General features: G+C 37.1%; 3 protein-coding genes across 3 annotated transcripts in view; 1 reads left to right on the forward strand and 2 right to left on the reverse strand.

Annotated features, from left to right (window-relative positions):
- Positions 1 to 134: 134 nt before the first annotated feature.
- sult3st1 (sulfotransferase family 3, cytosolic sulfotransferase 1) lies at positions 135 to 2121 on the reverse strand. The gene is given in 5 exon segments (XM_084124772.1): positions 135 to 1256; positions 1336 to 1380; positions 1383 to 1501; positions 1604 to 1684; positions 2098 to 2121. Coding segments are annotated over 4 exon segments (276 nt in total). The 5' UTR covers positions 1621 to 1684; positions 2098 to 2121; the 3' UTR covers positions 135 to 1161.
- LOC311089778 (uncharacterized protein) lies at positions 1514 to 9864 on the forward strand. The gene is made up of 4 exons (XM_084124746.1): positions 1514 to 1696; positions 3625 to 3690; positions 7624 to 8403; positions 8863 to 9864. The coding sequence occupies exons 2-4, from the start codon at positions 3660 to 3662 to the stop codon at positions 8955 to 8957; spliced, it is 906 nt and encodes a 301-aa protein (XP_083980872.1). The 5' UTR covers positions 1514 to 1696; positions 3625 to 3659; the 3' UTR covers positions 8958 to 9864.
- apol (apolipoprotein L) overlaps positions 9123 to 27052 on the reverse strand; it is a 32650-nt gene continuing 14720 nt past the window's right edge. The window contains exons 2-6 of the mRNA XM_084124668.1: positions 13589 to 13761; positions 11483 to 12070; positions 11268 to 11303; positions 11008 to 11103; positions 9123 to 10926 (exon numbers count right to left, since the gene is read on the reverse strand). Of these exons, the coding sequence (XP_083980794.1) occupies positions 9996 to 10926; positions 11008 to 11103; positions 11268 to 11303; positions 11483 to 12070; positions 13589 to 13599 (1662 nt within the window). The 5' untranslated portion in view covers positions 13600 to 13761 and the 3' untranslated portion in view covers positions 9123 to 9995. The remainder of the gene's footprint in view (positions 10927 to 11007; positions 11104 to 11267; positions 11304 to 11482; positions 12071 to 13588; positions 13762 to 27052) is intronic.

Here is a 27052-nt window from a genome sequence, read left to right on the forward strand (position 1 = left end):
TTAAAACATGGTGCTAGGAATGCTGAGGCCATGGGCTTGATTCCTTGATTTTCTTTCTTCTGTTGAACACAGAGGAAGATATTTTGAAGAATGTCAGTAACCAGACAGTTAACTAAAAAAAAAAAAAAAAAAAACTATGGAAGTCAATGGTTCCAGTTAACTGTTTGGTTACTGACATTCTTCAAAATATCTTCCTTTGTGTTCAACAGAAGAAAGAAATTCATACAGGTTTGAAACAACTTGAGGGTGAGTATATGATGACAGAAGTTTCATTTTAAAGTGAACTATCCCTTTAAGTTCTGCAGGTAACACTGTAATTAAATATAGCTGCTAAATGGTTTGTTTCTGGCCTTAAAATAAAACTAAATATGCCTCAGCCACACTGTTGATGCTTAATGGTTTGAAATTGACAAGTCGTAAAAAACAATAAATGCTATATTTATTGATAAGGGGGTATAATAAATAGTAAAGGCATATAATTAAGTTTTCTTGAAAGAAAAAAAACGTAATATTGTGAAATATTGTTACAATTTAACTGTTAGTATTTTAATATATTTTAAAATTCCTGTGATGCAAAGCTGAATTTTCAGCATCATTATTTCAGTCTTCAGTGTCACGTGATCCTTCAGAAATCATTCTAATATGATGATTTGCTGCTCAAGAAAAAATTCTTATTATCGGTGTTAAAAACTGCTTAATATTTTTGTGAAAATTGTGATGCATTTTTCCAGTATTCTTTGACGAATAGAAAGTTTGAAAGAACAGCATTTATTTGAAATATAAATATTCAAGGTTTAACTTTATTAATATCACTTGCGGGCAATTTGGATGCAGCGTAGTAGACAAACATAAAATACACACCACAATATAAAACAAGAGAAATAAAATAAATAAGAACACACAACAGTGCATATAAATCTAAAATACTAATATTTACCCATTAGAGTATGCTGTCATTTTAAATCTATTTAATGTGTCCTTGCTAAATAAAAGTATTAACTTCTTTAAAAAAATAAACCACTTTGGGGAGCATAGCCAATGGGGCTCTTCAGTAACCCCGATGGTTTGTTTGGAAGGTTTTAGCATTTGAATTACCATTAAATAGTGTTTGATTTCCACTGGGAGAAAAACAAACAATTGTTCTGTTTCTTGTGAGACTAGTTACAAGTTTTCCATCCTTTCTTTGAAGATCTGGTCACACATCTCCTTTTGTGCCACAGTGAATGTGTTCTTCCAATCTCCAACAGTACCAGCAACTGCAAAACAAATATAACAGAATAAGTGAAGGATACAGCTTGTCTACACATTCCACCATTGTGATCTTTGAACACTGACCTTTGTGTATGAATTGGGGCTTAAGTAATAGATCTTGTGGGATGATTCATAGTTTGCCTTTGGGTCCTGCTTCATGTTTTTAAAAGTGGCCATCTCCACAATATGTGCGATAGGATAATCATCCAGACTTTTTCCCAAGAACATGCCGATTTTCTCCACTGCTGTCCTGAACGTGGAGCCAAATGCATCAGTATCAAAAGAAATCTTAAACAATCTGTATTAAAGAGCATTCTGCAAATACTATGAGATATTTTGAGGCTGTGATTACCATGACCATGTCCTCATGTGTCAGGAAAAGGATGTTGTACTGCCCTCTCTCGGATGTGATCAAACCAAGATAAACTGCCAGCTAAAACACGAGGTAAGAATTGATACTTCTCTTACACCTTACAGCTACCTTTTGTGTCACATTAGGATCGATGAGGCAGAAGCCTGAACTTTAGGAATAACAAACCAATGTCCAAAAAAAAATTAAAACATACTCTGATGTGCTGTTAGTCTAAATGTTTCCTGTTAGATACTGCTGGTGAAAATCTTCTAAGCTCTTGGGAGTCTCAACTTTGACCCAGACGTGGGAAAAGAGGAAATATTACCACATTGTCTTTTACATTTCTAATCACATATATGATCTGTCATTTAAAAGACACGAGGAGCAATGAAGCTTACACCAAACAAAAATTTTTCTAACATTTGATTATATAACCAAACATGTGGCTTACACAAACACAGGAATAGTCAGGTCTGCCTTCACGGTACTCTAACCACGGCATCTTCTCAGGATTGTTGGAAATGTTTTTGTCTGTTGTGTCCTCACAAATTAAAGTTATGATGTTCTGTGTCCATATTGTAGGCCTACCTGCAAAAAAAAAATGGTTCAGTATGTAAACAACCAAATAATTCACACACACATATCCAGAGGTGGACGAAGTACACAACTTCCTTACTTGAGTGAAAGTACAGATACTACTGGTCAAATATTACTCCGTTACAAGTAAAAGTTGTAAAGACCGATTTTTACTTAAGTAGAAGTACAGAAGTACTCGTTTTCAAAAATACTTAAGTATCAAAAGTAAAAAGTAAATGTCAATGCATTGTTTTATTATTGTTGCATTGTTGCATGTAATACTTAAAGTACCGTATGCCTCTGAATCTACGCCTGCCTACCCTCATATCAATATCACATTTATTTCTAGAACACAGAACACAGTGAGATTGAATGTAAGATTGAATAAGTGCACTCAATAACGTCCACAATGGTTTCGGACACACAAATGGCTGTTCCCTCAAATATTGCCCTATTTAAAGTTTTTTGCTTTTAGTATGAATATGTTAGCCTTACTGTTATCTATAAGCTAGTGTGCTCCAAAAAAGTGACAAAAGTCGCATTTAGAAGACCAAACCCAACGTTGAAAATGAAAATCAGGTTTATGTCAGAATCCAATGTCAGATTGACATTGATCTCCAACGTTGGACAGACGTTGTATTGTGGTTGAAAATGAAAATCGGGTTGACGTCAGAAACCAACATCAGTCGGGTTCTGACGTCAACCCGTCTTTTATTTTCAATCAATATCCAACGTCAATCTGACGTCGGGTTCTGATGTCAGTCAGATGCAGGGTTCTGACGTCAACCTGACTTTCATTTCCAACCAAAATGCAACCCCTGCAACCAAAATCATCCACTGACTGATGTTACTTTCTACTCAAGGACCTTGACAGATTTGTAGTGGAGTAAAAAGTACGATATTTGTCTTTCAAATGTAGTGAAGTTAAAGTAAAAAGTTTCCAGAAAAAATAATACTCAAGTAAAGTACAGATACTCAAAAAGTGTACTTAAGTACAGTACTCAAGTAAATGTACTTTGTTACTGTCAACCTCTGCACATATCTTTATAGTAGCAAATTTAGCAGACCGGGACCATGCAAGTTCCTCTAGGAGTTTGAAATAGTAAAAGTTTTATCTATTTTATTTATTTATTTATTTATTTTCATAATGCGTTGTCATTAGAAAGGGGAGAACAAAGGGAATTACAAAAGTGGTAACAGAACATATTCTTAGTTCTTAAACAGCATAAATGTTCAATAATAAATGTTCAGGAACAACAGGCTTGGTCTTAGTTTGTACTTTGGATATGACAGTAAAAGAGGTTGTAAACAGCCTGATCAGAACTGACGCAGGATTGCGCTGACAATTTACAGAGAAAACAAAATTTAGATAAGAGGACATATGAAATATGTCACAGTCCAATCGTATTCTGCTGTAATCAGAAAATAATTATTTTCTTTTATAGAGAGCAGCACATTTGACTGAACAGACTGGAAGAGAATGGATGAGATTGAAGTATCACACAGTCATGGTCAGTAAACTCGTCTACATGTACAAGTTCTTGCATAGTAATGAGTTAAACTATGTTTTTTTTTGTTTTGTTTTTGTAAGACTATCCACAGGAAAAAAACATAAATTACCATGCTTTGTTCAATGTAGCTGTTTTTTTTATTATTATAGTGCATATAATGTCTTAGTCTATTTTATCTGTGACAGTTAAAGTCTATTTTCTATTTCATTTTACTGATCTTACCAATTTGACTACATTTTCTTACGGGATTGTTTAGAGATAGTAGTAAATTTAAGACATGTAGGCTATTTGTCAAATTCAGATGTTGGTTTTTCAGTGACAGCTAGCAGTACAGTAACACTGTAATAATAGTCAAAAAGATTTGTCTTACTGCTATCAAATTTACCTGACAGCTTTGAAGTCAGTCATGGCAGTGAAATAAGGCCAAAGATACATTCATATGTTTGGTCAACAGAGGTAGACCTATAGTATGTGATATTTGTAACACTTAATGAAATAGACCGCTATTAAACCTCCAAATCGATGTCATGCACCAAATAAAAACTTAATGAAGCAATTAGTGTATTCAGACCTGGTGTGTGCTCATTATACAATATTATTATCGAGGGAGCAATCATTTCAATAGCCAGCAGCAGCTGATATTCATACAGCCTTTTTATTACTGTCTTTATTGCTACTGATTAAAACCAAGCAACACAAAAAGTAATGTAACTTACACAGTATGGCAAATGAAACCCCTCATATGGGAGGTGGGAGAAGATTATTTATGAGTACTGGGCTATTTCCTAAAATAGCTACAGCGGCTTTAATATTACATTTATTTCAGCTTTCCCCTCATGTAAGTGATACAATTCAGTCAACAAGTCATTATTGTAAAATAAACCCGACATCAAATATGTGGGAATTAAATATTGATTTAATTGTATATTATCTTAAGGCTTCCGTTAATAAAAAATATTGCCCATTGCAATATACTAAATCATCCTTGTAACAAGACAAACACTACAACTATATTATAATAATATTAATACTGAAATCCTCTGAGGTCATCACAATCGATAATAGAGATGCAAGATGGCATCAGTTGGATTTGTATGAATTGAGAGAGCGAGTTTGCAATGCGATGATATGAGAGACATCCAAGTATAGCGCCAGTTTCAGTTATACCCAAATGATCATGTTGCCAAGGACAATAGGGATATTAGCCGGGGTGTGAAGTAACGAATTACAAATACTCAAGTTACTGTAATTAATGTAAGTAGTTTTTTTTTCAGAAATTGTACTTTTTAAAAATTGTGTAATTTTACTTTTACTTGAGTACATTTTAAGTGATGTATAGGTACTTTTACTCCACAATTTTCCTTCCGTTTGTGGTCGTTAGCCTGCTCATTACATGCTTATTTTAAAGGGGTGATTGACTATGATTTCACTTTTTTAACTTTAGTTTAGTGTGTAATATTTCTATTTGAGCATAAACAACATCTGTAAAGTTACAATGCTCAAAGTTCAAAGCAAAGGGAGATATTTGCTTTTAAAGAAATCACTTTTTAAGGACTACAACAAATGGCTGGTAGGGACTACACGACATTCCTCTCAGTTTAGTGACATCACCAACCCTAAAATTTACATAAACTCCACCCCCAGAATACGATTTATAGATTATCAAGACAGAATATGCTAATCATTGACTAGAAGATAACTACACATAAGCTACATAAATTCATCAACTAACCATTCAGAAATGTCCTGTTGCACATATTGTCACTTCTTCTTGAGTCTCTCCATCTTTGTCTGACTCCGGTTTGAGCATAAAAGGCTAAACGTTTTTGAAATTTTCAGTGCATGTCTGTGTGAGTGCAAGCTGTTGTAGCTCCGCCCTCTGTGCTGGGAGCAGCAGCTCAGTTGCAATTAAAGGAACAGACACAAAACGGTGCGTTTTTGCTCACCCTCAAAAATTGACAATTTTAACATGCTATATAAAAATATCTGTGGGGTATTTTGAGCTAAAACTTCACATACACACACTGGGGACATCAAAGACTTATTTTACATCTTGTGAAAAGGGCATTATACCACCCCTTTAATTTTTTATTTTATTTTTATCCATCAATGTGGCTGGATTGAGTAATTGGTCTCGTGACTATCATCAAATCAAATTCTGCATAGAAACCTTTAACCGCTAGCCTACCTGCTGTTACTCGTGGTTGCTGTGGATTGTGGAAGTGCATTCTTCAAGCATCAATTCAGTATCAGTGTCTTCCTCTAATATGCTAAGGTACATTTCACATTTCTGCTTACTATGATATTTATATAGGCTGGCCTATCTACAGGGCCTGACATTCGGTGTGAGGTTGGGGGTGTTAACTCCCTCAGGTGACGAGTTCATAATCATGCGGTGAATTCCCGCTCCCATTTACTTCATATTATATTAAGAGAGACGCGCATGCGCTCCCTCGCGCTCGACATGCAGCCGGATTCGGTATGGCTTTAACTTGAACTGCATTTCAGTCAGTGTGTGACAGACTACAGCTAATAAAGTTAATAAACAACGTTTTTTGATTGATCCATTTACGCCTTCATTTGGCAAGTGCACTTGTGTGTGTGTGTGTGTGCTTGTTTCTTTTGTAAAAGTTTCCCGGAAATAACTTCCCTATTTAATGCACAATTTTTATTACAAATTATATTATCAGCATTACAATGTGAGTAAATGTAGCCGTGTAAAATTAAAGGAATTATACCCCCTTCTAGAACTGTGCATTTACGTTTAAATTGTAAGATATTTAATGGCATGGAATTACAGTGTTAACTCACTATATTAGCCTTTTTCAGTGCATTGGGTGAGGTAAACTGATAACTTCAAAGTGTCATTAGTGATTCTCATTTATTTATCAAAACACTAAAACTGGTACCGTTTTGGAGAGAAATTTGGTATTTTTTAATCTCTGTTTAACCCATCTCATGGTGTTTGATGCTGAACTATCGTGTGAGTTTCTAAAGATTTCTGAATTCTTTGCACAGTTATGAACATGATATTTTATGTGCAACAATAGCATGCTCAGGCTCAGTGGCCTTACACCTAATTTTAATATATATTTTTTTCAAACAATATGATTTAAATGGTGACGAATGTACTGATTTGATGCATTTTAAAAAGATGGATGATAGATATTCTTCAATCTTTCTGACAAAGAACAAAAGATAATGTGAATTACAGTATGTGCAATGTTTTTTTATTTATTAATTGTAGTGCAGTGTTTATTATAAGGGTGCAGAATCCGCAGCTCAGTACTCACTACTCATGAGTACTTTTAAATTAGCTACTTTTTTACTCTTAGTAGTTTTTTGAACAAGTACTTTTTACTCTACTCACACTACATTTTTTGGAATGTAATGGTACTTTTATTTGAGTGTGTTTTTTCAGTACTCTTTCCACCACTGGATATTAGGAAATATCTGACCTTTGAATGAACTGTAATCAAGTATTCTTCACTCAAAAGATTTATGTATTTGAATTACATATAAAAATGTCCATCCATTTGGATTGCATCGTTTCAACGTAAACAAACTAATAAACTTAATTTGGTGCATATTTGCCAGTCATACATGATTGAAACGGGTGACTGGTCAGATTTCTGTAACAATACTAATAAACTGAATGGGTTCTAAATACACAGTAGCCAGGTTTATATGCATCATCAATAAATCCAATTTGTTTAAATTACACACATTTAATTGAACATTGCTTGTTCACAGTTAGCCATATTAGCCATACTTCTCGTACTTTTCATTTGTAAATTCACTTTTTAATTTCAAAATGAATAGATGTATGCTGAAAAAAAATAAAAATAAATCAAATAGCCTGGTTTTTTTGTGTGTTTTTTTTTGCTCTGACAATAACATTTTTGTCATGTCTATATCTTTTTTTTTCCACAGAAGAAGGGATTAATCTTTCTGACTCTCCCAAACTGAGATTGGTCCTGGTTGGAGTGACAGAAGCTGGGAAAAGTGCTGTTGGTAATGCCATTCTGGGCAAGAAAGCCTTTGATGAGGTTGGGGTAAAGACTCGAGAGAGTTTCCCGTGTCAGGGTCTGGTGAGAGGACAGCAGGTGCTTGTTGTTGACACCCCGGGTTGGGAATGGTTCAACGTCAATGGCTCCTCTGCATCAGTATGGACGGTGAAGAAGGAGATAATGAGGAGTATGAGTCTGTGCCAGCCTGGTGCCCATGCCCTGCTGCTGGTGGTACCACTGTCATTCTCGTTCTCCCAGCGTGAGTGCCGTGCCGTGGAGGAACACGTTGAGCTGTTTGGTCCAGAAGCCTGGAATTGCAGTTTGGTGCTCTTCACAGTCTTAGACAGAAAACAGTTACGTGGTTCCACCCTAAAGGAAGAAGTGAAGTTGAACGTGGAGCTACACAGGCTGGTTGAGAAATGTGGAGGCCGTTTTCATGCTCTGTACAGCAATTCCAAAGAAGGTGAGAACCAGGTGGCTAAACTTCTGGCCAAGATCACGAAAATGATGGCTACCAATGGAGGGACTATGCTCTACAGTGAGAAGGTGTTGGAACATGCCAGAGAAATGGAGATAGAAGAAGAGAGAAGATTGGAGGAAGAGCGAAAGAAGAGGGAAGAGAACATGGAGAAAGTGAGAGAGTCATTGAAGGCAAAGGAGTTAAGAAGGTCGAGAAGGAGAACAGACCAACAGATATTGGACGGTAAGACAATATTCTTAAAATATTATTAATCTTCTTGATTGTTTTAAAAAAGGAAAACGTGGAGTTATATTTGTGAAAAAGTACCGAACACAAGTTAAACGAGAATAAAAACCTCAAATATGTCTATATTTTATTATTTATACTTTTATATTTTATAATGAAATTTCTTGATAATGAAATTCCTTAGATAATTCATAGTTCAATGCTTTCAAAAAATACAGATAGATAGATCTGTTAACTAATGTGTGCTGCTCGGTTGATTTTGTTTAGATTAGTTCGGAATAATTTTCGTTGGTGAAGCAAAAACAAAGTAACTGAATATTACATAAAATGTGAGCAACAAGTTTATCAAACTCTCTGATTAACTGCGGCTTCATGACTACAGCCAAATCACGAACAGCAGCACTCTCGCTCGTGTCAAAGTCAATACGCTTAGGATGTTTTTCTTGTTTTCTACAGATAAGGAACAGAAAGCCTCAGCTAGATACAATATTAACAATGACCTGCCGATCAGTGGCAGAAGTAACTTTCTTCAGAGCTGCAAACAACAATGAACGATGAAAAGGACCTCAGGATAAAACAGTCATATCCACCCCTGCAACTTCCACAACTCACCACCAGAAGCCAGGCCATCATCATTTCTCATCTGTAGTACCTGATCCAGACACTACAGAGTTAACCTGTAACATCCAAAGCAACTTACAAATGAGGAACACAAGCATGCTCATGCACTTTATTTACATAATTATTGTTAATTATTTACAATATCAAAGCTCTTAATACATTGTTGTAATGTTTTGCATTCAAACATTTCCTTTTTGTGAAAAAGCTCTGTCATGGTAACAAAAGAATATATTATGACATTAACAATTTAAAAGTGTACAGATAGTATGACTTCTGCAATGTTCTGCTCTGCTTTTACCAGTTTTGAGGTTTCAATTTTAAATTTAAAAATAAATTAAAATTGTACAATTGTGTAATGCTAAATTAAACCAGGGGTTTTCTGTGACATTTTAGAAGTGAAACTGTTTGTCATTAAAATTTATTTAAATTTCCTTTAATGTGCAAAAGTTGTTATTTTCTTCTTTTCATTCTTGTCTTTGACAAAATGCTTTGGCCAGAATTACTGTAAAAATGCTAAAAGTGCTACATTAGTTTTCAATCCTCTGATACAATCAGTCTGCATCTTTCAGGATTTCCTTTTATGCTTATACACCCATTTTATATCACTTGATCTGTCATTGTTTAACTGAAGCACTTGAAACTCTCACACCCTAAGAGCAAATAACACGTGACACATAAGACACACACATAAGTGCAATTACCTTTTATAATAAAATATGTGATATTTGACAGTGTAAATCATATGTACACAAAGTTTTCAGCTCAGACTTCCACCAGTATGCAAGGATTTTTAACTCCCAAAACATTAATTTTCCATGTGCTATAAATTACTAACAATCCAGAAAAAAAAACTGTAAGTGTTAAGTTGATAAATTGATTAGTGTTCGAGGACAGCAGGTCTAACTGTTGGTCTAAATTGATGCTCATCTCAGCTCTTCTCAATCTTGAAACATACTTTTTAAAGCTTTTTAAGGAAGAAAAAGTTGCTCCAACACTTCCTGACTCTTTCTAAACCTCCAAATTCCTATGCATAAGGAATCATGGATCTCCTGCCAGGCCTCCAGTTCAGATTTCCATAGAGCTGCTCTGGAGCGGATGAGCAGAGAGGCCTCGCTCTTGCTCCCTTTGGCCAGACTTATACTGTCTTTGCAAATAAAAATGACATCTAAGCCAATAAAGAGGGCATTTAGAGTGATGAATCCAGCTCTAGCAGACTTTGAGAGAGCTAGTGGCGTCCCTTTTGCCAGCTGGCCAATGTCGGGAAGGTCTGCTGCCAGTTTGGGAATGCTACGAGCACTTTGTGCTTCCTGGAGCCCGACCTTTGTTGCAGTCGCAATCACCTCCTCAGTTTTGAGTACTTTAACAGCTGAAGCTGCATCTACCAGAGCATCAATACCTTTGGCCACTCCTCCTGCACGGGCTATCAGCTTTCCTGCTGTAAACATATCCACAACATTGGGTTCCTCTATACGCTCACTACAGACCCGCTCCAGACAGTCTAAAATCTTCCCCACGTCATCCATGTATCTCTGAAAAATGTTCTGTGCATTTTTCCCATGGTGACTGTTGACTGCTGCTTCAGTGATGCCTGTGACTAAGCTATTGACCCCACTGGTCACCCCCAGACCGACACCTGTCAGAGTGAGAGCCAATGACACTCCTGCAGTGACAGGGGCAAGAGCAAGACCAACAATGGACAAAACACCCCCTGCTATCCCAACCGAACTTCCAGCCACAGTGGAGATACTGGCCCCCATCTTCATCTTGTCCAGCTGAACTGCATTCTCCTCCAGGTCTGACAGGAACTTCTCCATTCTAGAGCGACTCTTACTGAATAAACCAATGAAGTGCAGAGCGTGGTCCTGAAAAATGAAGGTCAGCTTTGTGTTCTGGTCCATCCTAGAAAAAAATACAGTTTACAGTCACATTTCACGATGCACCAGACCAGAGTGTGAAGAAAATCATAAAAACAGGTCTCACCTTATTTTGCACAACTGCTTCAAATGATCAAGCATTTTTTTCATGGAGTCCTCACTTAAGTTCAAGCTGAACTTCACAGGTTGAGCCTTCTTACATCTGTAAAGAGTTTAAGTAGGATTAACAAAGACTATATTTTAGAGATTGTCATAAAAGCAAATAATCTTTGAATTCAGGTTGAATGATTAACCCTATAGGTTATGATGAATAATGAAGATGTTTAAATCTTACCCCAATATTACCCTAATATTTATAATACTTGCCTATAAGTATCTTCAGTCCACAAAAAACTCTTGGATCTGTGAGGGGTTGTAAATGTAAAAAAAAAAATGAATTATTGATCTAACTATGGACCTAAACTTTCAATTTAGTTGATTTAGTAAATGTCATTGAGATTATTGTGATAATCTGTGTGTATTAACATGTTTATCAAATGACTATCCTTTTAAATGAACATTGCATGAATGTCAGTACTAACTTTTTCTCCATTCTCTCGCAGATCTTTTCTGTGATACGTATGTATTTGTCTAATTGAAAAGCTAGGACGTCCAAGTTACTGAGTGAAGGAAGGAAGAAGGTTTCTGCATTTCGTTTAAAGTGGATAAGGAGAGGAGAGGCCATTCTGGCAGCTGTGATGACTGATCGCACACTTTCAGGACTCTCAGCCTTTGGCAAGAAGCTCCGTCCAGTGAAGACAAATAGTGAGGTGACTGTGAGCTTCTCCACTGCATCCAGGAAGTTGTCAAGTTTCTCCAAACCCTCAAGTGTGTCCTTCAGGACGGCACCCAGTTCCTTCTCCAGCTCCTGGAGTCTGGAGTCAGCCGTGACCTGAGTTAAACCACTCCACAGGTACTGCCCAAAAGCCTTGGCTTTGTTCTCTGAGCGCTGAACATGGTCAAACTTAAGACTGACTTTGTCTGCTTGGTCCTTGATGTCTCTCATCTTCTCCAGCTCTGTCTCTCTCTGAAGGGTCCATTTTTGTTGTTTGTCACAGAAGTCGCTCACTGTCTGAATGTAGTTGAGTGTGTCCACTACATACTCAGACAGGAGCTCCTGTAATTGTTCCCTGTGTCAAAACAGAGCAATTTACATAGTAACAATGATATTTCCTATCTGAATGCATTTCAAAATATTTTAATCATAACAGTTTAAACTACTTAGAAGGTAATTCTGAGCAGTCAGAGCAGATTTTCAGAGAAATGTTCCCTTCCTGCCATTCAGAAGGGCTATTCTTGGTTGGTGTAGTTCATATTAAGATCTATGTCAAGTTGTTGACTACAGTTTGTTATGGTGTGTTTAAATTTTTTACACTCACTCTAAAAATCGCTGGGTTAAACACAACTCAATTGGCAACCCAACACTGGGTAAATATTGGACAGAACACATGTCAGCTCATTTAGACTAAAAGCTGGGTAAATTTTTGACCCATGGTTATTATTTCCATCTTTCTTGTATCAAATGTTAGGCTAAATATATTCATTTAATTTATATAAATTATTTATATATAGGCTAATATATTAATAAAACCTGTCTATTTTGGAAATTAATGGATATAATTGATATATTATTCAGCAATGTGAGTATGGCAGTGTCTCCCAGTAGTGTCTGGCTGCAGACTTGCACTCTCTCAGTCACCTGCGCTTCCTCTGCAAGTGACGTCACTTACTATATGGTTAGGGTATGATTAGGATTTGGTTTAGGGTTAGTTGCATGTAATTATGCATAATTTACTGTTATTGCTATGGTAAGTATATGTTACATAGTCTGCAAGTCATGGTAGCCGATTTTGTTTTGAAACGCGTCGCGGCTGTATGTGAAATATGGCCGCGTCAAATCTTTCATTCGGTCTGCAAGGCAAGCGAACCTAGCAGATGTGAAAAAATGTTAGCGGAGCAAACATTAAAAAGTTAAACTAAAGATGTTTTTTTGTTTTTGTCAGAACAGTAATTATTTGATATTTAGTGAATGCAAACCTTAAAGTGATTCAGGAATATCACCTCAGGAAGTTTTCTCTCAGGACAAAATGGCCGTTGATAAACCGCCGATCCGGTTTTCTCGTTTAATCCGGTTTGGCAAACCAGCAGTGGGTTAACTACATAACCCAGCAGGCTGGGTAGTTTGTGAGGAGGAGCATCATTTCTACTGTGAGTGAAACTTAACCCAGCAGTTACACAACAATGTGAAAATCACCCAACAGGCAGATCGCAGAAGTCTGGGTAAAAAAACAACCTAGCACATTTTAGAGTGCTGCACAACCAGGTTATGGAACTCTGTAATAAGATTAATACCCACACCCAAACAAAACTGATGGAAAGGTACAAAATAGTAAACTTGTTTTTCTGCATTCTCGGCTGTTGTTTTGTGATAGACTATCTCATCTGAAGAAAACTGTGTTTGATTCCTAAACTTCCACAAACTGCTTATAGCCTATAATTTTCTTAATTCACGTTGAAAACAGAATTTAAAGTTGCTGTCTTTTTTTCTGTTTGATTGCATACTCTTCATTTTGGACGTAACTTTGTGTAATCATAAACTATGGAAAAAAAGGATGATATAAAAAATTATAAATAATAAATGTACCCACCTGGTGCCCATTGTTGTAGCCTATTTCAGAGTAGTCTACTGATGGTAAGCTTTGGTGATGAAACTTGTCAAACTCAGTTGAGAAAACAGGAAATCTTTTGTTTTTGCTCCGGACGGAGGTTTAAGTTTCGCTTTCTTTTCTCTGCGTTTTCTTTGCTCCGCCCCTCAGCACAGCTAGAGGTTCAAGGGTTCAAAAGATTTGTGCGTTAATAACCGGTCAAATGCACATCTCAACAGTAAGGCTACTCTCATGAAAAACGTGTCACGTGTTTTCGGTAGTCACGTCACCGGCCCTAGACAATATGAATGGCGCATTGTCTGGATGTACTGATGGTGATGACTGTCTGACATTCCACAGCTCCATAGACCCCTCGCTGCAGACTGTAGCGCGGTGGCGTCACGTATGTTACCACGCATGCGCAAAGTATCATAAATAAGCATTATTTATGCTGTTTAAACAATTGTGGGTTTGTGTTAACGGCTTTTAATTGTAAGAGATGCCAGATTTTTTTTTTTAAAAAGTTAAAGTTATGACATGTTTTATGATATGTATTAGCATTCGAAATGACAGGGTTTCTGCAGATCTTAAAAGGATCTGTAAAAATCTTAAATAGCCTTTAAACAAATTAAGGCTTGGAATATGTCTTAAAATAGAGCAGAAAGACTTAAATTATGAAGTCATGTTGATTGTTGCATCCATTGCAAAAAAAAAAAAAAAAGAAGTTGTTCCTCAGTATCAGATTGTATCTTTTATTTTATTTTTATTTATTTTTTTGCATTTAAATATTACATTTTACAGACAACTAGCAAAACTTGTCAATCCTGGGCCATGGATGGAGTACAGCTGTGACGACATAAGCAGCAACCATTCTAAGCATAACAGGCCTTCCAGCTTTTGATGCATTAACTTTATCATTATTATTTAATTCTCAGGGCATTCCCAGACAACAAAACCTAATTGCAATTTCTTTAATGTCTGCTCTAATGTGCTTTAATTCATATTGTAGTGTGCACTCTACATTGTAATGGAGGGGCGTTTTGATTTCAGTGAAGTAATCCTTTATTTTATTTTTTATTTTATTTTAAATCCTAAGTGACATGCTAACAATTAGAAGATGGTGGTGCATCCTTCTGCTGAGCAACTATCCTTTGAAGTAAGTTAGATCAAGTTGTACTGTATTTAAAATGTTGCCAACTTATCTGTGAACATAAATGTAGCAGATTAAAATAAATACCAAAAAGTGTTTTTAACTATAGATTGCAAATAATCATTGCGTTTATCAATGTAAACAAGTGGATTTCAACCCTGGTCCTGGAGATGTCATTAAGAACAGACTGTCTTCATGAGACTTTATATTTTAAACATTTGAAGGTCAGATGCTGAAAGAAAAGAACTCTGGAAAAAAGAGGAGCTGGGAGAAAGAGCAGGTATTGGTTCCCACTTTAATTCTTGAACCGTACAAATAACAGGGTTTTGAAAATGATGCTACTCTTATTCTTACTCTCCAATTTAGAGGCGATGGAAACCCCCCTGCCTGTTTATTACTTGACCAAGGTAAGCACAGTATAAACTCCTATCATTCTATTCTCTTTTTAATTTTTCTTATGTAAAGTTACATTTTGGACTGACTGTTGGCTAATTTGGACAGATGCCACCTGACATCCTGACGACGGCGATGTGACTTATGAGACTTTCACTGACGTGCAAGATTTTCAGGGACGTTGTCAGTGAGCCCAAATTCCGAGAACAGGCCCACTTGAATGGCTGGACAGTAATCTCATTAAATCCTTAATAAGTAGTGAGTTCTGTAAAAGTTACTTGAGAAAGTCTTGCTATCTGTCTGTCTGTCTGTCTGTTGTCTTTTTCTGATAGACTGTATTGCCTTCAAAACCTTCAAACTTTCAGGTTGAAAACCAGCTTTCAGGCTATAAGCCAACCTAAAGTTTTTTTTAATCTAGTTTATGTTGTTCATAAACAAAGTAAGTATCTTAGGTACTTTACAGACAAAGGCAATAACACTCAAGCATATCTTTGTCTAACATCTTCCAATAATATGTTTAAAATATATATATATTTTTTAAATCATTGAATGACTCTGTACTATGTTAATGCCTTTCTTCAAAATGATTCAATATTGTTTGGTCTGTATTTTATCTAAATTAAGTGTTGTGAACTGAAGTGCATTTACCTGGGTATGTAGGTGATGGCAGAAGGGGAGTCCTGCATGGATTTTATTCAGATAAGGAGGTTGAGGGCTATTGCTTGGTTAAATGTTTTTTCAATGATGGATGGGAATTTCAGGCTGAGTAGATTTGAATGGTCTGTCTGTCTGCCTGTGTTGATGTATAGATATATATACAGTGGCGGAGCCAGAGGGGGGTCCGGGGTGGCACTGGACACCCCTGACATGCGATTGGCCACCCCGGGTGCCACCCCAAAATTTTATTTGCTACTGGCAGTTGCTGATGCTGATTTAAAAAAAAAAAAATTACGTTCGCTGGCAGCGCGGCGCGCGCGCAGTTTTCAAACGGACGAGCAGAGGACGAGAGATGGTTGCAAGATACCGAACTTCACCGAATAAGAAAACATCATATTTGAAGTAAGTTTTTAAGGTTTAGCATCAGGGTGGTTTGCTCCGAATAGCCTACATTAGGCCTAATACACGCATATGCAGTACCTTGCCGTGTGTACGTTACAGTATACAAATGTTCTAGCTAATGTGAGGATAGGAGATCAAAACGCAGGCAAAGAAGAGCAGAAACAAGTGATATCATAATGCGATCACTATAGGACTATGAAGCTTTATGGGTGTAGGGTGTTGATGGACTCGATCTACTGTGTTTTGATCATCATTATGAATCTGATCTAGATGTAGTCTTTGATAAAAATGCGATTTTCTCAGCTTTTTGCTCATGTTGCTTTTTATGAAACTTGCCAACATTCAAGTGTTGATAAAAAAAGACGCACAAAGCTAGAATAAAACAATTTTTTTTTTGGTATGTTAAGATATTCATACAACAAAATGTTCTGGGGTGCCATGAAATTGTGAAAATTACCAAAAACACAATTTTTTTTTATAGGCTACTGCGAGAAAGAGTTAAGATAAAAATGTTGGTAATTGGATGATGATTAGAATATAAATATGATTGGAATCATATTTTAAATTTGTCATATTTTTGAACAGGGTCAATTAAACATGAAAAGAAAGGGAGATATCAGAGTACTTTTTAAATAAGCACAAACATAGTCCAGTCATTTTATGAAAAAAGGTTGAACAAATTGCAACAGAAGCAAACTCAAATAATTTTGTATCCTCAATATGTCCTGAGTAAGGAAAAAAAGTCTAGAAGAATCCCATTAGGGGAAAGTTTCGAAAACTGTTTCTGGGGATTCACTTTTTATTTTACCTTTTGTCCTTTGCATTCTCCTTACCATTGTCTCCTGTTCTTCCCTCAGACTCGTCCCCCAGAAACAGTCCCACAGACCCAGTCCCAAACCCAATCTCTTGCTTCTGTTGAGTTTGCTTCTGTTGCAATTTGTTCAAGGTTGACCCCCATTTTGGCTTAAAATGACTAACAGGCAGATCAGGTGCAAACAGACCCCAGCCCTTGCATCACCACTGGCTAGTCAGAGTCAGTGTGGTCAGACTTCAGAACCAGCAACAGGTCAGAGCATCTACCAGACACAGGCAGTCAATCACATACCCAATTCAGGAATTTAAGTTGAGATGATTTTGCCAGATTAAAAGGATAGTTCACCCAAAAATGAACACAAAAAAATAATTATATTTAGAAAGAATAATTATAAATTATTATAAAGAAAGAATTATGTTGTATTAAATCTTCCTAGGATAAGATTTTATATTGATGGGCAATACAATTGTTTACATTTTTCAAGTACAATTAAAAAAACAGTTTTTTTTTGTTGTAAATGTGAGTTTTTTTGTAAATAAACGCAGCAGTTCATAACAGACACATGCTACGGTATCTTATCTCCTTAGTGCTTAAGCTTTGTTTTCTGCAAATATTTTGGATGTTCAACACTTATAGACACAAACAGAGTGACCCAATTCCTTCCATAAGCTTTTCCACTGTGTGTGTGTGTGTGTACTGTGTACCCCCGAAAGTAGCAGTGGCCACCCCCTGGCCACCCCATGTATAAAACTCTAGTTCCGCCACTGTATATATATATATATATATATATATATATATATATGTGATTATCTGTATGTGTACATATCTCTATTACACAATTATCATCTTTGTTTTGAAATAAAAGTTATCACTGTTATGAGTTTGTCAATCTCTGTATCCCATATTATGCAATGCCAACTCAAAAACAATGTACTGTATGTATGTAGTTGGTTTAACTTCAAACTACTTTATTGGCATAAATGTTTTATAATATATAATCCACAAAAATAAACAAGAACTATCACAGAGGAATGATTAAAATAAGAAATAAATAAGGTTCCATTAATGTTTACAGTACTTTTGTAATTTACACAGTGAAGTGCAACAAAATGTGAAAATAAACTTTAAATAAAATACTACACATATATTACACAGTACTCTGTAATTCCTTAAGTTTCCCTTAGATCAGGCATAGCTAAAACTATGGATATGCGCTGTACTCCTTTTTGCTGCTTTCATTATTACTTTGGAGTTTTTTTTATAAAAAATGTTGTCACCGCGTAACAAAAATAAGACGCATGCGCATGCGTTTTAAAGACATGCCACACGTAACATACGTGACGCAAATACGTGACATCACTTGCTACAGTCTGCAGCAAGGAGTACTTGCACAGCTCACATGCCTTTTGGGATAATGTGTTCCATCCACGCAAGGGCACTGTAAGCAAAAATGTCTCCACTCAGGGCTATTCGGTTCCACGTTTTCTGAGTTATGAGCTGGATGGCGGAGGCAGGCTAAATACACATAAATTGCACAGATATCAACATAAATAAATAATATTCAATAAAAATAAAGATGAATAAGACTTATAATGGCTTCTATAAAGGCCAGTAGCCTGTCGCTGATACTAATAAGGATACTGATGTCTCAATGAAATAACATTTCATTGATACTTCAATGAAATAACAAATTAACATTTATTATTTAAGTGAACTTAAAAACAATCCTCACATAAACCCACTATAATAAATGTCATATTTACCTGTGCCCTTCCTACCTGTCAAACAGGTAGGAAATATACAGAAATTGAAAAAAGTTATCAAACAGTTTGCGCTGCATCAATTATTTATAGTTTAATTAATCCTTATTAAAGCTACAAAAGTTCTTTAGTCAAGAGCAGTGAGTGAATTTCTCTGTTACCTTTGTTCTTTGATTAACATTAATTGCAGACAGCATTAGTGGCTGCTGTCACTTTAAGACCACCTCAGCCTATCGTGTAATGGCAGTGACGTCAGTGCACGCAATTAAAAATTGTATGACAGTTACAGCTTATGTTAATCAGTTTCATGTGGATTATTATTTTGCGTTGGTCTTGTGAATTAATGTTCTATATTTGGTGTTATATCGCTATAAAGTTACAGTAGGACTGCATTGTTTGTTGAATGTGCTTTACTGTGGAAAAAGCGTGAATGTGAGCTGCAAAGTACTCGTCACTGCAGGGTGCAAAAAAAAAACAAGCGTGTTGCTGTAGCCAATTTAACAGTGTATGGGATCTATTGGGGGAAGTTTACATCCCTAGTGGCAGCAAAATCTGATACAACAAGCATGTTGTATAATCGCAGAACTATTGCTGAAACTAGTGTAGTTTGGCAGGGGAAGCATACACCCTACCTACAGCAATAGCTCCGACTAGCAGCAACACTGATACAACAATGTTATATAACCATAGGACTAGTATTAAAACTAGTGTAGTCCAGTCGGGGAAGCATACACCCTGTAGCTCTGAGTCATATGCAGTGTGCAGCTAAGCAATGAAGTACAGTGTGCTTCCTCATTAATGAACATGATTTCTGCCCCCCGTTGGCTGTGAAGGTGAAGGTGGCGACTCCCATGATTCCACACTCGTTCACGGGATCATCAAGTTACGATGTTGTTAGTGTTGAATGACATACCTCTGCAGTGAACACACCTAATGTGTATTATGGATAATATGTTGCCAATAATTTAGATAAGCTTTAGCCACAAGCATGTGCTAACTTTAACACAGCATGTTGCAATAATCGTATTGAAAGAAAAAAAATGCTCATCTTTATTCTATGCAACCAGATAAGGCTAAAACAACGCTTTGATTACCACAGCATGTTGCTTACAGTATGCTGAAACAAGGACAAGCATTTTGCTGATACCTGGATAAGCTTAGCACAGCATGTGACAATGACACCAGATATAAGCCTAAAACATAGCCATGTTCCAAATAACGATTGGGCTAAAACAACCATGTTTCCAATAGCAACTAACAGCTTTTAGAGCAGTGGTTCTCAAACCTTTAAACCTTTAAAAAAAAAATATGAGCATACTTCTAATAGCAACCAGATAGCCTTAAGCACAAGCATGTTTCCAATAGCTACCAAATGCCTTAAGAACAGCATGTTTCATAAACAATAGATAGCCTTTAGAGCAAGCATATTTCCAATACACTATAGCTTTAAGAACGCCGTGTTTCCAAGAACTAGATAGACCAAGCGTGTCCAGAATCGATGCTGAACTGACTCAACCGAATAGTGACTCTATGTATAAAGAGCTGTGCCACAGATGAAATGATTTTGTTTGCACCATGAATTGTTATTTCCTAACTATCACCACAAGATGCTTGAATCTGTGCTGCATAGTGCTAAAAGCACAGCATGTGCAACGCGAGCAGTTGCCAGGCGGGAAGGAAGTTGACCGGAAGTTGAAGCCGGCCGCGTGCCACCATCTTGTAGCAGAACTTCACCTGCAGTTAGCATCCCATTGACTCCCATTCATTTTGGCGTCACTTTGACAGCGAATAACTTTACATCTGAGGCTTTTGAAGACTCCATTTGTCCATTATTTATTTCTAAAGAAACACGACAATGTATAAAATGCTCCATTACCTTGTAGCTTATGTTATGGCCCCGTAGAAGCAGTTTTTGTAAAAGTAGGCTAACGATTGCGTCATAACCACGCGACTCTATGTCGCACAGTAGAGAGATTACCGTATGGACGGGAGGAGAAGCTCGTGGGAAATCGGGGGAACGTGGAGGCAAAATGACAATATAATTAATCAGAATACCTAGCAAAAGTTGCTCCTGCTCCAAGCTCATGGACAGCTCCTACTCACGCTCTCCGTCTCTGCAAGATTCGGAAGGGAATGATTCAGATTTCTCTTGGCACAGCTACTAGAAGACAGACGGGTTGCTCACATGGTCCGTGTAACGCTTTGCTCGGTTTGAGTCTGCGCGTCAGGAAAGGAAGTGCTAAGAAATCACTAAAAATGGGCTTCACTTGTCTCAATTGAGATCCAATGAGATGGCTCTGTCCACTTCTTATACTGTCTATGGCAGTTGCCAATGACAACAGATAAATAAAGCACATAGCCAATATGATTGCATAATCAAGATCATTTTAATGAAAACAATTAGATAAGCCCAAGCAACACGGATAGCATTAGCAACAAGCATGTGACCAATACCCTGATAGCTTTTAACAATGAGCATTAAAAAGAAACTTAGCTTAGCTAAATTAAATTCCTCTCGCTAAATTCCCGATTGCACGATTCCATGTGAGATGATGTGGTTTGCCAGCCAAATTTCGCATTTAATTAGCTCCTGAGAAACGCAATAGTTGCTGATAATACTGAAGGAGCTTATATACAGTGATAGGCATCGTATTCTTATAGGTAGGCGTGTATCAGCTCAGCTGATGCGAGCTTGAATAACATGACCTGCCAGAACTGACGCTACGCTTAATATTTAACTATTCAAAATGTGTATTGGTCAATCTCAGGCAACTTTATTTAAAGCTACACTGTGTAATTTTTTAAGTTGATTCTTACCAAAAAACACTTTGTTCTTTCAAAATGATATGTGCTCATTAATGTGTAATTACTTCTACCAACTAATCAAGTATTCTCGTAAGTGTAGAATCTGCCATTTAGAATACATACGAGCGAGTCGCTCGAATGGCGGCAGCCAAGTTGCGCATCCATCTTGAAAATACATTAGCCAAAGAGGGACATACCTGGAAATTCAAGCTTCGCCTTTCGCGTTTTGACACTCAGTGGCACCGTGACGAATGCGAGGGGGAGATTACTCGCGACTGCAGGCAGATTTGCGGCCACCGTAGGAGGTAAAAAAAACGGCCACCGTAGGAGTTAAAACACCCTCAGAATGGGAGGGACTAGAAAGTAATATTCAGTTGGTAGTCATAAACAATTTCACCGCTAGATGAGAGAAAATCCTACACAGTGTAGCTTTAAAAGGATCTAAGCAGAAGATAGACGCATGTTTTCTCAGTCCTGTTACCGAAACTCATGTGCCATTTAAAAAGCATGTTTAAAAGCATGTCAATTAATTCCTTTGTTTTCCCCACAAGAACGTGTTTATTTTAAAGAAATTGTTGGTTATATGTTCAAATAATTGATATTTGTGACAACAACAAAAAATCACGACATATTAAGGCAAGGTGTATTTTAATAAAAAACACAAAGCCATTTTTTCATTTTAAAGAAGACCGAAGCCTCAAGTTTATACTTTTTAAAAATAATTTAATTTATTAAACAATTGTATAAATGATGGACCAAACAAAACTGATAAAAACAGTGGTTTAACTTTATTTTTCTTAGAAAAACAGAAATAAATAGTAATAGGAATGAAGACTTGGTAACAGGAATGAACATTGGGTAACATGAATGAGTGTCCATATGTGTGTGTATGAGAGAGAGTGTACATGACTGTGTGTGCATAAGATTTCTGTGTTGAAGTGATGTACTATGTGTTTCTGGCATCTGCATAGTATGATTTCTCTCCATCTTCTACAAAATATAAGAAAGACAAAGACAAAACATTTAAGTCACTTCTTGGTGGACTGGCTCCATGGAAGTATGATGCTCATATTGTAAAACTAATGCTAATGTCTACAATTAAAAATATTGTAAAGTAATTGCAACCGTAAAACTCATAATTCAGGTGAATAGTATTATATCAACTAATATTTACAGTATTAAATCATTAAAACAGAGGACTCTACTCACTCCTGTTACTTTAACGCTCTCCTATTATTTTTCATATAAGTAACATGACTGAAAGTAACAGGATTGAGTTTTTAAGCAAAGATCAAATACAAGACATATGGCCACATAGCATACATGCTAATAGCATGAGGACACTTGAGCAAATTCTAGTGACTTTCCAAGTTAATATTTTTAAAATAAACAAATAACATCTAAGAAATAATTTAGGTAACAGGAATGTATGTTGAGATTGACCTTCTCAGTCATAGTTACAATTTCATCAAATATACAGATATTAAAATGAGAGGACTTACTTATGGTTTTACCATTGCCTCAATATCCAGATGATGCAACATCCTGTTGAAAATGTGTCTTGTGAAATGTTCTGTTGTGAAATGTGAAGTTTTTCAGAGGGGGGAAGGGTAACAGTAAAAACCTGGGGAAACGACTAAAATGTGTATTTTATCTAAAATATTATTATTATTATTATTTTCTCCTGAAAAAAAAAAAAAATCATTTTAAAGCATAGATTGGATATAAAGTCATACAACAATTCCAAAAAAAAAAAAAAAAAAAAGATTTCTGAAGGATTTTAATCATTAGCCTATATATTTCATGGTAAAGTTTAGAGATAGAGTGGGGACATGCAAGAAATGCATTTTTTTTGTGTGTTCTAGGTAGTTTTTATTAATTTTTTAATTATGCATTTTAAATTGAAGTTTAAATTTAAATATGTATTTAACATTTGAAGTTAGCTTAATGTGCAGGACACTTTGCTTAATAATAAAATGTATTTTAGAGTTAATTTTCATGCATTTTTATACATATAATGTCCTGGGGACAGAAATGTCACCCATTCGGTGGAATAGCTCGAAAGCCAAAGAAAGAAAACATCGGTATTGTTTACTTTCTTTAGACAATATACAATATCACTCAATAATATTACTATTAAATACTATGGTAATGCCGTAAATGGGTCCTGCCTGTCGCGACATTACCTTCTCTGCCTTCCCTTATAAAATAACCTTTAATCATAGTAAAATCTACATATCATTCCCAACAAAAGTATTGTTTAGCGTAAAACATGTTGAAGATCAGCGTACAGGCTGTCGATTACTTAAATGATAAGGTGTTTCCTCACAAAAGCGTTTTATTCGGTGTAGTGATGCCTATTCTCCACTGACATCCATTCATAAAAAACGGCCTCTGCTCTCCTTCCCTGCGTACCGGCGTTAGCATTAGCCGTTATGCTTTTTTGGCTAAAGGTTGCAGGCTTGTCATCTAGTGGCTTTGGCGTGATCATATAATGTAATGCTAGCCAGTGGACCTTAGAGGATTATTCTGCCTCTTTTGCTGGAAGGTCTGCTCTTATCTAATTCTTAAACAAACCAAGTAATTACAACATTTGTCTTCATATTTCTAACAATCTTTTTTTTTTTTTTTTCATTATGTACAATAAGTGGCAATGCATTTGTATCAATAATGCAATAGTAAAACACACTTGTTTACAGGTTCAACCTTACAGGTTTCACGACCTGTCTCCCTGTAGACACCAAATCAGGAATGTCCTGCTCCTCTGATTCCTGAGTGGCAGGGTGCGGCTCAGTGAATGTATCCAAGGACTGATCTTGTGTAATTTATCATTTATAGCTGATGTTTGCATAGGAATCAGATGGTGACGGTTATGTCTCACAATCCCATGCTGCGTATTCACAAGGTAAGACTGTGGAGCAACAATTGCAACGATACCCAGTTTAAAAAGACACAGAAGATACTGCAGTTATGTTTTTAAAAATAATTAAATTAATTTTTTTATCTATTTTTGATCTAACAAAAAATAATTAGTATATCTGAGGTGTTACCCAGCGATACCCAGTTTCAAAAAACACAGAAGATATTGCAGTTATGTTTTTAAAATTAATTTAATTTTTTTTTTTTAATCTATTTTTGATCTAACAAAAAGAATTAGTATATCTGAAGTGTTACATCCTTCTCTTGGACCTTACAGTGCGTGCATAAATATTATGCAAGTTGATATTCTGATCATGTTTTTTTCCATGTGCATTTTACCAATTCCAAACCACATCAATCTTAATAACTACTATACATTTTGTATTTAATCATAAATGATATATAATTGTTAAGGAAGGCTGGGAGTAAAAAAACGGCTTATATTCAGGTGTGCATAATTATTATGCAGGTTTTCTTTTACAGGTAAAATGGGCCAAATAAGAGATTTAACTCGTACTGAAAAGTCAAAAATGATTAAATGGTCATGAGAAAGGTTAGAAATTGCAAAATTAAGGCGTGACCAATGGACAGAAAAACTGTTATTGGTTCAGCAGGGTCATACAAAAACAGGCCAAGAAGAAAAGACACATTTCAACTGCAATAAAGAAAGAAAGAAAAGGAATTAAGGTGAAGAATTAGGTGTGAAATCATCAGGAACCCTTTATTCTCCAGTGTCACTATTTTCCAGATCTGCAACCTACCTGAACTCTCCAGAAGTACAAGGTATCAAGTCCTCAGAGACTTTGCTATGGTAAAAGAAAACTGAAATATGACCCACAGTTAATAAGAATCACGTGCTGAAGTGTTGTGAAATACATGAAGACTGCTCACCTGCCCGCTCTAACTCCCACTCTAACTTAGTATCCCGAGTGCATCTCCTGCCTGGGCTGCGCCCACACCCACGCTGAGGTAGCTCTTCTGAACTCCAGCTGCCCGCACTGCGAGGAGCTGAACATCGCGACGCTGCGTGCCCGGATCACGCCCATTGCCTACCATTCTCTAGCCGAGGCAAAATGACTCCGCTGCCTAAACAGTCTGATGACATGCGGCCTCGTATGGACACAGAGCTTTTGCGAGTCCTCACCAAAGCTGTAGAAGAGCTCAGCTTGTTCTGGTTGGCCCGCCCGCAGCTGACTTGATGAAGGGTTCCTGCAGCCAGGCCCCTCGCCAGCGTCCAGCCCCGTTCTTCCCAGAAGTCCACCAGGAGTCCGCCCCGAATGCTCTTCCTCTTCGACCACTCTCTCTGGTTGACGGTTGCCCGCCTAAGGCTAGTCACCCTCCAAACCCTGCAGGACTTTGTCAGCATCTGCCGCTGACAGCCAGGTGGTGGCACCCCATGGTGGTGCTTCAAGTTTATCAGGTCAAACTTCTCCATCACATGGATAGTCTGGACCTGACCCAGCAATGTTTAAGGATTATTTATGAGAATCAATCAATGGCCAACCTAGTGGTGCTCGAGCGCCACTTGTGGCTGAATCTCACAGAGATTAAAGACGCTGGCAGGACTTGACTCCCCAGTCTCCCAGTTGGGCTTGTTTAGCTCCGCAGTAGATGACTTTAAGGAGCGCTACATTGCAGCCCATGAGTCATCACAGGTGTCCCTTCTTGCCCAAAAGAGCCCAGACCTGAGTCACATGTTCTGGGAATGCCCCAGATTAACAAAATTCTGGGCTGGCATTTTCAGAACGTTTTCATTTATATGTAACAAAGATCTTGATCCCAATCCTCTGACTTCCATCTTTGGGGTAGTGCCGGAAGAATTGCAGCTAACAACCAATCAGATAGAGCTCATAGCTTTCTCCACATTATTGGCTAGACACCTGATTCTTCTCAGCTGGAAAAAGGCATTGCCACCATCTTACAAACGCTGGGTTACTGAGGTGATGTCGTGTCTTAAACTTGAGCATCTTAAATACACTATCCGAGGTACCTCTGCAAAGTTTTATGGGGTCTGGCAGCCCTTTTTATCTTATTTGAATCTTCATTGGCCAGTATAGTATAATCAGTACTATTATGTGTATTAATCCCCCCCCCCTTTTTTTTTTTTTTTTTTGCTGCAGGGGTGTGTATGTTGATGTGTGAATAAGTATGTAGATCCAGAATTAATGTTGTTCGTGGTTCTGTGTATTGTGTTTGTGGAAAATGGAAAAATCAATAAAAATATTTGTATAAAAGAGCCAGCTCCTCCACTGCCTCCAGTCACTCCAAGACAGCCCAGTCGACTCAGCAGCGACCCAGACCAACCTCAGCGCCAGTCCAGCCCCAGCTGAAAGGGGAGCCTGAAGTCAAGCCATGCCAGACCAAGTGTCAAGGGCCTCGCCCCAAGCTAGAGCTGGACACTAAGCAGCCGAAGCAGTCCTGATGCCTCAGGACAGAGGAGGAAAGGGTTAAATCCCGCCAAGGCCGGATGTGCCCGTCTCCCACTCCCCTCTTCAGCTCAGAGTACTGGAGACAATGTGTTTTCTGTTGGTTCTGGGCCCGCCCAAACAGTTTGCGCACCCAAACCT

The sequence above is a fragment of the Abramis brama genome (genome assembly GCF_963993115.1).
Source record: "Abramis brama genome assembly, chromosome: 1".
In the NCBI taxonomy this organism is placed as follows: Eukaryota; Metazoa; Chordata; class Actinopteri; order Cypriniformes; family Leuciscidae; genus Abramis; species Abramis brama.

Coding starts and splice junctions, on each gene's coding strand:
- LOC311089778 (XM_084124746.1), top strand. CDS start 3,660: ATGGATGAGATTGAAGTATCACACAGTCATG. Junction 3,691..7,623: donor TGAAGTATCACACAGTCATG/GTCAGTAAACTC, acceptor TTTTTTCCACAG/AAGAAGGGATTAATCTTTCT. Junction 8,404..8,862: donor AGACCAACAGATATTGGACG/GTAAGACAATAT, acceptor TGTTTTCTACAG/ATAAGGAACAGAAAGCCTCA.